At 52.4% G+C, this 11105-nt stretch overlaps 1 protein-coding gene across 1 annotated transcript; it reads left to right on the top strand.

Annotated features, from left to right (window-relative positions):
* The first annotated feature begins 6389 nt into the window (after positions 1–6389).
* Positions 6390–7875, top strand: LOC146402656 (uncharacterized). The gene is made up of 3 exons (XM_084963741.1): positions 6390–6747; positions 6975–7229; positions 7509–7875. The coding sequence occupies exons 1-3, from the start codon at positions 6698–6700 to the stop codon at positions 7585–7587; spliced, it is 384 nt and encodes a 127-aa protein (XP_084819867.1). The 5' UTR covers positions 6390–6697; the 3' UTR covers positions 7588–7875.
* The last annotated feature ends 3230 nt before the right edge of the window (positions 7876–11105 follow it).

The following is an 11105-nucleotide window of genomic DNA, read 5'->3' as shown; positions in this document are numbered from 1 at the left end:
AAGGATCCAGCGTTGCCATGAACTGTGGTGTAGGTCGCAGACGCCTCTCGGATCCTGAGTTTCTGTGGCTCTGGTGTAGGCAGGCAGCCACAGCTCTGATTCAACCCCTAGCCTGGAAACCTCCATATGCTGCAGGTGCGGCCCTAGAAAAGACAAAAAAGACCAAAAGAAAAAACAAACAAACAAACAAAAAAACACAAAAAAAAACCAAACTTTGATTTCTTATTCCTATTCTACAGGTGAGGGACTGAGCTTTAAGTGACTTGCCTGGAGTCCCCCAGCTGATAAGTGATGCTAGTGCTTGTCTCATCATCCTCAGACTTGATGCTGCAGAATCCATCCCTAGGAGGGTCCCATGACAGGAAGGCTGTCTGAAAGCTGAATGAGTATTTCCCACTTTCCAATTTTGCTTTAATGAACCCGTATTATTTTAATATTGGAAAAAAATACATGTAACCCAAAAGTCAGGTTCAGTCTCCTGTCTCCCAAGAACCCTAAGCAAAACGAAAAGAAAACCCACAGAATGGGAGAAAATATTTGCAAATGAATCGACTGACAAGAGATTAATCTCCAAAATTTATAAATAATTTCTGCAGCTCAATACCGAAAAAACCAAACAACACCATCAAAAAATAGGCAGAAGATAGCAATTCTCCAAAGACATATAGATGGCCAAAAAACACATGAAAAGATGCTCAACATCAGTCATTATTAGAGAAATGCAAATCAAAACCGTTGTGAGGTACCACCTTACACCAGCTAGAATGACCATTATCAAAAAATCTGCAAACGGAGTTCCCATCGTGGCACAGTGGTTAATGAATCCAACTAGGAACCATGAGCTTGCGGGTTCGAACCATGGCCTTGCTCAGTTGGTTAAGGATCTGGCGTTGCTGTGAGCTGTGGTGTAGGTTGCAGATTCAGCTTGGATCCCGCATTGCTGTGGCTCTGGTGTTAGGCCGGTGGCTACAGCTCCGATTTGACCCCTAGCCTGGGAACATCCATATGCCATGGGAGCAGCCCAAGAAAAAAGCAGAAAGACAAAAAAGACAAAAAAAAAAAAAAAAAACCCTCACAAACACCTATCTGGGCCATAGCAGGTGCTGAGAATACAGGCCTTTATCTGACAGAGCACTTGCCCTTGCAGAGCCCAGAATTCAAGGGACCCAGGGATGAATTAACAGCAGAAGAGAAGCTGGATCCAGGAGACCTTGAATTTGAACTTTGTTCTGTGGGTGACGGTGCATGACAGGATCCAACCTGGGTCACTTCCCTCTATTTTTCTCTTCCCTTTCCAGTATGTTCCTCTGTTGTGTCTTCCTCTTTCCCCCTGTAGAAGTTACTGATCTAGATTGATTACCACTTGTTAGCTCTGCAACCTTGGGCTAGTTACTTAGACTCTCTGAGTTCCTATTTCCAAATCTGTAAAAGGGGGCTAATGACACCTAGTGGAAGGTTTCAGCAGCTTTGTGCACATGCAGCACCAGGCAGGAATCTTGGGTACGGCTACCACTGACAAATAGAAGCTGCTACTGCTCCTACCTTTGGCTTCAAGGGGCAGCAGAGAGCCAGCCAGCCATGTGCCAAGGGTCAGTGTGATGCCCAGCCTTGGAAAGGTTTAGGGAATCTCTCTTGCCTCCCTCTGTCAAGTACCTAGCAGTTCTGCTCAGGAGCTGAGGAACTTGGTGGGGGAGGGGGAGGGGGGGCGGGCATTTCCAGGGGAATCCCCAGATGGGATAGGCAGAGCTGCCTCCCTCACCCTGGAAGATAAAGCTGTCCCCAGAACCCCAAAGCAGGACCCCCACATCCCAGACTCATTCTCTGAGCCTGAGGAATAGGGAGGAGCCTGGGGAAAGGAGGGTACTCGAATCGCTGGCTTCCCGGACTTCACTCTCAGACATCTTATTAGCCAGCCCCTCCCTAGGGCACCCTCTTTTAGAAGGAGGGGGCGAAGTACAGATGGACCCCCCAGGTTACCATGGAGATGGCAGGGAAAGGGTTGCTGTATCACCATGGCAACAACCGACGTCAGCGCTACCCTTTCCCATCGCCTGATATGAGAGGGGGGCAGCCACCCCAACCACAAGCAAATCCCCCACAAAGCCTCCTTCCTTTTCTGAGCCAATCAACCAAGGGGTCGACAGGCTTAATATAGCACAGGAGTTAAAAGCACAGACTCTGATGTCAGTCAAACCTTGGTTCAAATCCTCTTTCTGCATCATCTTAGCTGTTTGAATTTGAGCAAGTCTCTTAACCCTAGAAGTCTAGTATGTACAATGGGGGATACTACGTCTCCGAGGGTTAATGTGAAGATCGCAGGGGATCATGCAGGTAATGGGCACTGGGCCAGCCTGTGGGAAGTACCCAGTGATGTTAGTGACTCTCTAGAGTCCTGGGGACTGGTCAGGGCATTGTGGCTCTTCAGATACAGACTCACAGCCCCTAGAAAGCCCCCAGGACACTTAAGGATTGGGCCTTGAGTTGGAGCATCTAAGAGTTTGGGGGGGGCTCAGGCTGAAGCCAGAGACAGTGGAATTTCCAGACTGAGGAAACCGCTGATGCCACTTACCCTGAAGCCCCATCATATCTGGTCCCTGACCCAACTTCCCCTTTCTCCTCCCCTCTGCCTGCCCCTACACCTTCTTAGCAGCCATCTGCTTCTTGGGACTCCATCTGTTCCTCTGGGAAAAAGGATGGATGAAGCCCATGGGAGGACATTGAGCAACCTGACGGCAGGTAGATCAGTGGGTTGGACCCCACAGGGGTGTGGATCCCCTCCAGTGCCCACTGGCCTCTCTCCACCTGCCCTTGGGGTAAGGACACTGGTATCATTCTCATTCCCTCTCTCTTCCCCCACCCCCAGTCCAGGTGACCACCGTCTATTCTGCTCTGAGTCCACTGACACTGCCCTAAATCAGGCCCCCATTAATATTCATCTGGATTACTCCAGCAACCCCCAATCAGTCTTGTGCTTCCTTCCCTGCTTAATTCCTCTAGTTCAGAATTTTATTTTTTCGGCCATGCCTAAAGCATGCAGAAGTTCCAAGCCCAAGGACCGAACCTGTGCCACAGCAGCAGCTTGAACCGCAGCAGTGACAACCCCAGATCATTAACCCACTGAGCGCCCAGGAACTCCCAGAATTATTTTATAAAGATCACATGCAGCCATGCTGTTCTCCTATTCAAATCTCATCAATAGTTTCTTTATAACATTTGTCCAGCCACATGGCCACGCCTGAGTTCTTCACAAAACCTTCTTCCCACCTTTCAGCACACTGTTCCTTCTGCCTGGAAGAGCCTCCTCCAATCCCCTTTCCCCCTCAGGCCTCCACAGACTGTCACACCTGAAAGAAGTCTCCTTTGGAGTTCCTGTTGTGGTTCAGCAGGTTAAGAACCTGACATAGTGTCCGGGAAGATGCAGGTTCTCTTCCTTGATTCCTCCTGAATGCCCATCTACCCCACCACACTCTGGACTCACTGAGGGCAGGGGCTGTGTCATATTCATCCTGACATCACCGGGGCCTAGAAAGCAAGGGCTCAGGAGTTTATAGACTGTCTGCAGATGGGACTAGCTAGTGAACCACCACTTGATCAGTCCACAGAGAGGCTGCAGGGCTGTGAGGAAAAGGAATGGCAGAGCCAGCTGGGTGTCTGGAATGGCTTCCCTAAGGAACTGACGCTGAAACTGAGATGAGAAGAAGTTACACACATAGGGACATGGAGGTGGGAAATATCTGCAGCCCTGGGACTGGTATGTGCCATGTGCGAACATGGTGCTGAAGACAACTGGGAAGAGGGACGTATTCACGTATTGGAAAAGACAATCCTGGCTGGGCGGAAGAACAGACCACGTAAGAGATGGAGAGCAGCTGCCGGAGGATAACTCGGGAGGCTGCTGCCACCTCCCAGGTGAAAGGCCATGGGGCTTGGACAAGGTGTTAGCAGTAGAGATGGAGAAAAGCAATTGGACTTTTTTTTTTTCAGATTTTAATTTTCTTCGGAGTTCCCTTCACGGCGCAGTGGAAACGAATCCGACTAGGAACGATGAGGTTGCAGATGTGATCCCCCTAGCCTTGCTCAGTAGGTTAAGGATCCGGTGTTACGGATCTACGCCATGAGCTGTGGTGTAGATCGAAGATGTGGCTCGGATCTGGCCTTGCTGTGGCTTGTGGTGTAGGCCAGCGGCTACCGCTCCAATTGGACCCCTAGCCTGGGAACCTCCATATGCTGTGGGTGCAGCCCTAAAAAAGACAAAAAGCCAGAAAAAAAGATTTTAATTTTTTTCTATTATAGTTTGTTTACACTGTTCTGTCAATTTCTGCTGTACAGGAAAGCGATCCAGCCATATATCTATGTATGTATATCTATGTATGTATGTATGCATATATGTGTATACCTTCTTTTTCTCACATTTCCTCCACCGTGTTCCATCACAAGTGACTAGCTATAGTTCTCTGTGCTATACAGCAGGACACAATTGGATTTATTTTATTTATTTTATTTTATTTTATTTTATTTTTTGCTTTTTAGGGCCGCACCTGCAGCATATGGAAGTTCCCAAGCTAGGGGTCTAATCAGAACTACAGCTATTGACCTATGCCACAGCTCAAGGCAATGTCAGATCCCTAACCCACTGAGCGAGGCCAGGGATCAAACCCACATCCTCGTGGATCCCAGTCGGGTTGTTAACCACCAAGTCACGAAGGGAACTCAGCAATTGGATTTTAGACATATCCTGGAGAGGAAAGGATTTCATAGCTGCTTGAATATGAAAAGAGAGAGGGAAGAGCCTACAACCAAGCCCAGATTTCCAGTTCCTGCAACAACCAAGCTGGGAACCATGGCAGGAAGGGCAGGTGTGGGGCATGTTTGCGGTGAGGTGGACATCCAGGGGGAGGGGTCCAGGAGACGGGTGTGGGGCTGGTTAGAGAGGTCTGGGCTGAGAGACGTCTCTGACACAGGTGGACACCAAAGGCATGGAAACTAACAAGCTCCCCTGGGACAGACTGTAGAAGGCCCAAGAACACCCATGATTAGGCAATGAGTCAAGGATGAGAAATTTGCCTTGTGGCAACAACCAGTAAGATAGCAAAAAAATCCAGAGAGCACTGTGTCCAGAAAAACAAGGGCATAAACGTATTCCAAGTAGGCAGGAGTGTTTGTGTCAAAGTCAGTGGAGGGGTCAAGTCAGATAAAGACTCAGGAGCATCCCTTGAGTTTTGCCACAAGGAGGAGAGTGGTGACCTTGGTGAGCTATTCTTGTGGGGTGACGGGGGAGGAAGCCAGACGGCAGGGGTGGCGTGAGGAAGTAGAAAGAGCATGTGTACACAACTCTCAAGAATGTTGGCTGTGCAGGGGAGCTGGAGAAGGATCTGGGCTCAAAGGAGGGCTCTTTTCTTTTTCAAAGACAGGAAAGACTGTTTGTTTGCTGCTGGGAAGGAGCCATCGGGGAGGGAGAGGTTGGAGACAGGGAAAGGAGGAAGGGATGAGAGGAGGGAAAATCCCCAAGGATGGAAAACAGGAGGTCAAAGCCCCAAATATGGCCACCCTACTGGGGGGTCCAAGTCAGGGCCTGTATAGGGCTCTGGGGGCTCAGAACAGCTGCCCACTCACCCCAGCAGCCGGTATGAGTCACTGGGGTGGTGGTGGGGTAGGAAATAGCCCAAACTGGCAGTGCGGGAAAGGGAGCAGGGCCAGCACGTTCCTCAGGATCCCTAGGGGGTGGAGGAGCAGGGTCCAGCCTGGGCTCTGAGCCCTGAACCCCATCCTCTAAGCAGGACAAGGGCACAGAGAAGTTGTCCCACCCTTTGTAGGGCAGGCCAAGTAGTAGGAAGCCTGGGGTTTAATGATTGGCTTTTCTCTCCCTCTCTCAACCTGTTTCCCTTTCTGCAAAAAAAAAAAAAAAAGTGGAGTAGGTCTTTTAATGTTAGGGTTGGGGGCGAGGGGGAGAAACAGGATTCAGAAACCCTTTTCTAGATTCCTTCCAGAAATATGTGTGTTTGGACTTTGCCGACAGTTGAAGGCATTCTGAAGTGCCCACAAACTCATTCCTAGCCACCAGATAAGAACTCCTGAATTAGAGCTGGCCCAAGAGAATTCCAACTGCGACATTTAATAGCGCCCCAGAGCAAGGGAAAGGCTTTTATAAAGGCCGTTGGAGCCAGAGGTGGGGGCCTCCTAAGCCTGGGAGCAGCAATACCTTTTGATGTGTGGTTTCTTGGCGGGGGTGGGGGGGTGGGGGGGTGCTGCAGTAACAAGATGGGATCCTTAACCTACTTCGCCACAAGGGAACTCTCAGGTGTGGTTTCTTTCTACCATCAGGGGTGTGTGAGCAGAAGCTGGAGACCCCTGGGTGGAATAAGGAAGATTTTATCCAAATGGCAGCTGACTTTCCTGCCCGGGCCCCCTCTTGCTGCGTCTGCCTGTCCTTGCCTTTCTGTCCTTAATTCTGAGGGAGGAGTGTTTCAGAGGATCCTGGAGCACAGGTGACCGGCTCTCTCCCACTGAAGCTGCTGGTGAAGACAAACCAGCGACAAGACCCGGTCAGAGGGGCTGGCGCTGCCCCACGCCCCTCTGCCAGCTGACGCCTCCTGCTAAAAACAGCGGGGCCCGGGGGGACTATGGGCTTTCAGGCTTCCCCCTCCACGCCAGGACAGGTATTAAAGAGGCCGACGCCCAGCCAGGCCGACTGGACACCATGCTCTTCACCGAGACGGCCCACTTCGTGGTGAATTTTCTTCTGTACCGGTGAGGGGGGCCCTGGAGAGGGCGCCGGCGGGATGAAGGGCCCTGGTCTGGCAGCCCCAGGGAGGAGGAGCCCAGCTCTCTGGGAAGACATCGGGGCGGGGGTGGGGCTCCAAACAGGCCGGGAGTGACCCCAGCCCTCGCCCCGCCGCCGCGTCTGATCCGAGGCGGCCGCCTTCTCCCCGCGCGTGGTGCCTCCTGGGGTGACCGCTGCTCCGTCTCCGCCGCAGGCGCCCCCGGGCCACTCTCCCGTACCGCCTGGACCAGGAGTTGTGTTTCTGGGGCTGCCGGGGCCCGGCCTTGCCGCCTGTCGCCACCTGCAGCAGCCTGGGCGATTACTGGCTGAGCCCGCAGCGCCGGCGCCCACCGGGCGCCACCTGGCGCTGGCCCGCTCGCAATATGCTGCTACTGCCAGGGGCCACCGGGCTGGCGGATATACCCTCGGCGCGCTGGCCCAGCTGCTACGGCGTTCGCCCGCGCCTCACGTGAGCAGCCGGGTTGGGGCGGAGGCCCTGGAAGTGAAGGGCGGGGCCTACGGTAGGGGGCGGGGTCTGTGGGAAAGGGCGGATCCCCAGAGCCCGGTCAGTTAGGAGTAGGATAGGCTGGGCTGGACGGTGGCTGGGAGAGCAGGAGGAGCGGACGGAACTGGGGAGGGCGGAGCCTGAGGCGATTAAGCCCGGAAGGAAGGGGCGGGCTAGGCGTACATCCAGAGGAAGCGGGGAGAGTTTTCCTTATCCTCTCTGCCCCATTTTCCCTCCCTCCAGGTGGAAGCACCGGTGGCAGAATATTAACTACCAGTATCTGGGCAAGAGGAAGAGACATCTAGTTCCTCTGCGCCCGTGAGAGCCGGTGAGGAGCGGAGACAGAAGAGGGCGCGACCTCGGAGGGGCGGGTCTAGAGGCGGGGCCTCGTGAAAGTGGCAGGTGCAGAGTGAGGCCTGAGCACCTGCTAGCCAGGCTCGAGGGCCTGAGTAGCGAGAGGACCGGGCCTGGGTCTCGGACGGGTTATTCATCCCTGCCTTTCTCAAACCACCACAAACTTTTTTCTTTTTAAGGATTGACAGATTAGACTATATTAAAGTTTCTGTTCATCAAAAGATGCTTAAAGAAGTAAAATAGATTTCCAAAGAAAGCTTCTCAAACATAATGCCAACTGTGTGCCTGGCACGGGAGTATGCGAATCAGCATAGGTCATGGCTTTGAGCAGCAGTCCCAGGCCTGGTGACCAAGCTGAATGACTTTGGGGAAAGGGTCTGCTTGAAGGACACTGTCCTGTGTGTGCTTCGCATTTGGGGGCATCTCTGAATGTCTTCATCACCTCCAAGTATGGTTTGTTTCTCTGTGTCTATCTCTGATCTCTTTGTCCATTTATTTATTCAACAGATACTTACCAAGGGCCTATTTTAGTGGACTGTGCCAGGTTCATACTGAGTCACTGAGTTCACATGTAAAAGGGATAGTTGAAGTCCCTGTCTTCATGGAGCTTTTTCCATGAAGTTGAGAAGACAATAAAGAAGTCCAAGATGAACAGTGTGCTATGTTTGGGAAGAAAGAGCCCAGTTACTACTTTATATGGAGTGGGCAGGGACTTGATCATAGATGTAGAATAGTGCCCTGACTCATAATTGGAGCTCACTAAGGATTGTATGAATGCATGGGTTGGCCAGGAGGTCCTGCCTGAGAAGGTAACTCTCACTCAAGGCTTGAAGGTTGAGAGGTCAGCTACCCCAGACCCTGGGAAGAATGTTCTGGGGGGAGGGAACAGCATGCATATATGTCTCTGTCTCCTGGGTGGCCCTTTGCCTCTGGCTGTCTGTCCTAGGGTAGTATCCCTTCAGCTGTGTCTCTGTTCCTGTCTGTTGTCTTTGTGATCTTAAGAGCCGCAGGGCAGGTTTAAACAAGGCTCCTCCAGGGTTTCTGGAAGTGAGGTCACTGCAGAACTGATTCACTCCACTGGCCCACTCTAGCCTAACCAGCCTGGTCTGGACATCTCCCTGGCAGCGACCCCTCCCCTCAGCAGCCTCAATCCCACGATCTCTGGCTCTTTCCCAGGATAGCATCCTGCAGCTCGGAAGGAAGTCCTTCGTCCTGTGTAACCACAGTCCCTGCTGGGGCAACCGCAGCCCTTTCCTCTTATTCTGCCTCGAGGGCAGAGGGGAGGAGATGGGCTGGCCCTACGGCAGCAGATCCTGCCTGGACAGAGAGTCCAGTAAAACCTGGCAGAGGGGAGGTGACAACCCCTCTGCATCCCAGAGAGGTGAACCTCAAGGGGCAGAGAGGATCACTCATCTTAGAAGCCTCTGCCACATTCATTGCTTCATTTAATCCTTCAAGGTCCCATTTTGTAGACTGAGACTCAAGCAGGTCCAGAAAGGAAAACATGGCAGAACTGGGACCAGGTCTCTAGATAAAATAGTTATAATCACAGCAACTAATCCTTATTCTACATCTACTTTCGGCCAGTTTTTATGTTAAAACTTTGTATGCCTCATCATAACCCTATGAGGTGGGTACCATTCTTATTTCCATTATCCTCAGAGAAGCAGACTGAGGCTTAAATGACTCAGAGCCATTAAATGACTTGCCCAAGGACTCCCAGCAAGTTTTCGGCCAAGCTGCCCGCCATCCCAGTCTGGTGTGCTCAGCTACACACCTTGTGCCCCGGGTTCCAGCGGAGTGTCATGGATGTTTGTTTTCCAGGGATTTGGGGAGACAGGGATTTGATGATCCCAAGGCCAACTTGTGCCAGGTGAGGATGAGCAGGAAGATGGCCTGGGAGCACTGCACAGTCCTGTGTCCCCTCTCTGTGGGTGAAGATTGTCTACCTTCGCCCTCTGTCCTGAGGTCTCCGTGTTTCCGTCCTTCACTGCCCACATAAAGCAGCATTCACCTCTCTCTCACTTTCCCTGCTTTTGGGGGGTGGGGTGATCTCTATTCTCCCCATTTACATACACTGAGGCTAACCCACTGCTCCCGTGACCCGCATGGGTAGACTGGATGAGCCAGTCTGTGACTTTGTGCCATCGAAACAGAAAGGCAGAGATATACACCAGCTCAGTAAAGTGCCATAGGAGGCTGACACTAGTTTGGGGCACATGAGTCCCCTGCAAGTTCAAGAAAGCCTTTTGGAGGTGTTTTTCTTTCTTGTTTTTTAACATTCTATTTGGCCATGCCCATGGCATGTAGAAGTTCTTGGGCATCAAACCCATGCCACAGCAGCAACCTGAGCCACTGCAGTGACAATGCCAGATCCTTAATCCACTGTGCCACAAGGAAACTCCTAGAGGTATTCTTTGAGCTGAATCTTTTTTTTTTTTTTTTTTTTTTTTGCTTTTTAGGGCCACGCCTGCAACATGTGGAGGTTCCCAGGCTAGAGGTCTAATTGGAGTTATAGCTGCCGGCCTACACCACAGCCACAGCAATACCAGATTCGAGCCGTGTCTGACCTACACCACAGCTCAGGGCAACACCGGATCCATAACCTGCTGAGTGAGGCCAGGGATCGAACCCACAACCTCACGGTTTCTAGTCACATTCATTTCCACTGTGCCACGGACAGGAACTCTGTTGAGCTGAATCTTGACAGATGGGCAGGCCCCCTGGGTAGACACACAGGGAGAGTAGCAAGCCAGGCGGAACTGGCAGCGTGGAGGAAGGTTGGGTGATGTGCAGGCTGAAAGGGTATGGTCGTCCTGCTGATAGCACCATGAGGCTGGCGGCCAGGTAGGCTCTGCCTAAGATGAGGCTGCCTGGGCCTGGGGCTTCAAAGACAGTGATGGCCAGAACAAGGGCTTGGATTTCTCTAAGAGGAAGTAGGGAGCCACGGACAGGTTTAAAGGAAGAGAGGCACATGGTCCCATCATGGCATCTCTAGGCCAAGAGCCCTCCCAGGGTCTCAGAGTCCACTCTGGTGGGCAACCAGTGGTCTCCAGCCCTCAACTAGGAGCCTGTCCCTGCTCCCCTGCAACACTCTTGCAGGTCCTAACAGGGACTGAGGCTGGGAGTGGCCACCCCCCCGACACCAGCCCGCAAAGCCTCCCTGCCAAGGTCCGGCAGAGGGAGCTGAAGTAGAGGAAGGAGTCTTCAGGCGGCTACCCTGACTCACCCCGGCAGTGGTCAACAGCAGCCCCCTCTCCACCCCGAAAGATCCACTTATGACCCATCCTCTGCCCTCTGGGGGGGCCCTAATCACAGAAACTGGTAACTGCAGGGCAGCCGTCCCAGCAGACCCCTAGAATCACCCCCCCTCCCTCCTCTAGCCCTTCTCCCTCCACATGGAACCTTGACCCCATCTCTGGTGCTGTGAACCCCCTGAATGTCTCTGTCCTTTTTCTCCTCCTCTGCCCCTGCCTAGTTCAGGCC

This window comes from Sus scrofa, chromosome 6 (assembly GCF_054392235.1).
Source record: "Sus scrofa isolate SSC_HxYL_T2T_F1_AM1 chromosome 6, Sscrofa_HxYL_maternal_Yorkshire_Landrace_v2.0, whole genome shotgun sequence".
Classification (NCBI taxonomy): Eukaryota; Metazoa; Chordata; class Mammalia; order Artiodactyla; family Suidae; genus Sus; species Sus scrofa.
The sequence above is the reverse complement of the archived record's forward strand: the minus strand, read 5'-3'. Positions and strand labels throughout refer to the sequence as shown.

What these genes read in the sequence shown, in the direction of transcription:
- LOC146402656 (XM_084963741.1), top strand. Translation starts at nt 6,698, where the DNA reads ATGCTCTTCACCGAGACGGCCCACTTCGTGGTGAATTTTCTTCTGTAC. An exon ending in GTGAATTTTCTTCTGTACCG is followed by an intron (nt 6,748 to 6,974) that starts GTGAGGGGGGCC and finishes TCTCCGCCGCAG; the next exon opens with GCGCCCCCGGGCCACTCTCC. An exon ending in GGCGTTCGCCCGCGCCTCAC is followed by an intron (nt 7,230 to 7,508) that starts GTGAGCAGCCGG and finishes CCCTCCCTCCAG; the next exon opens with GTGGAAGCACCGGTGGCAGA.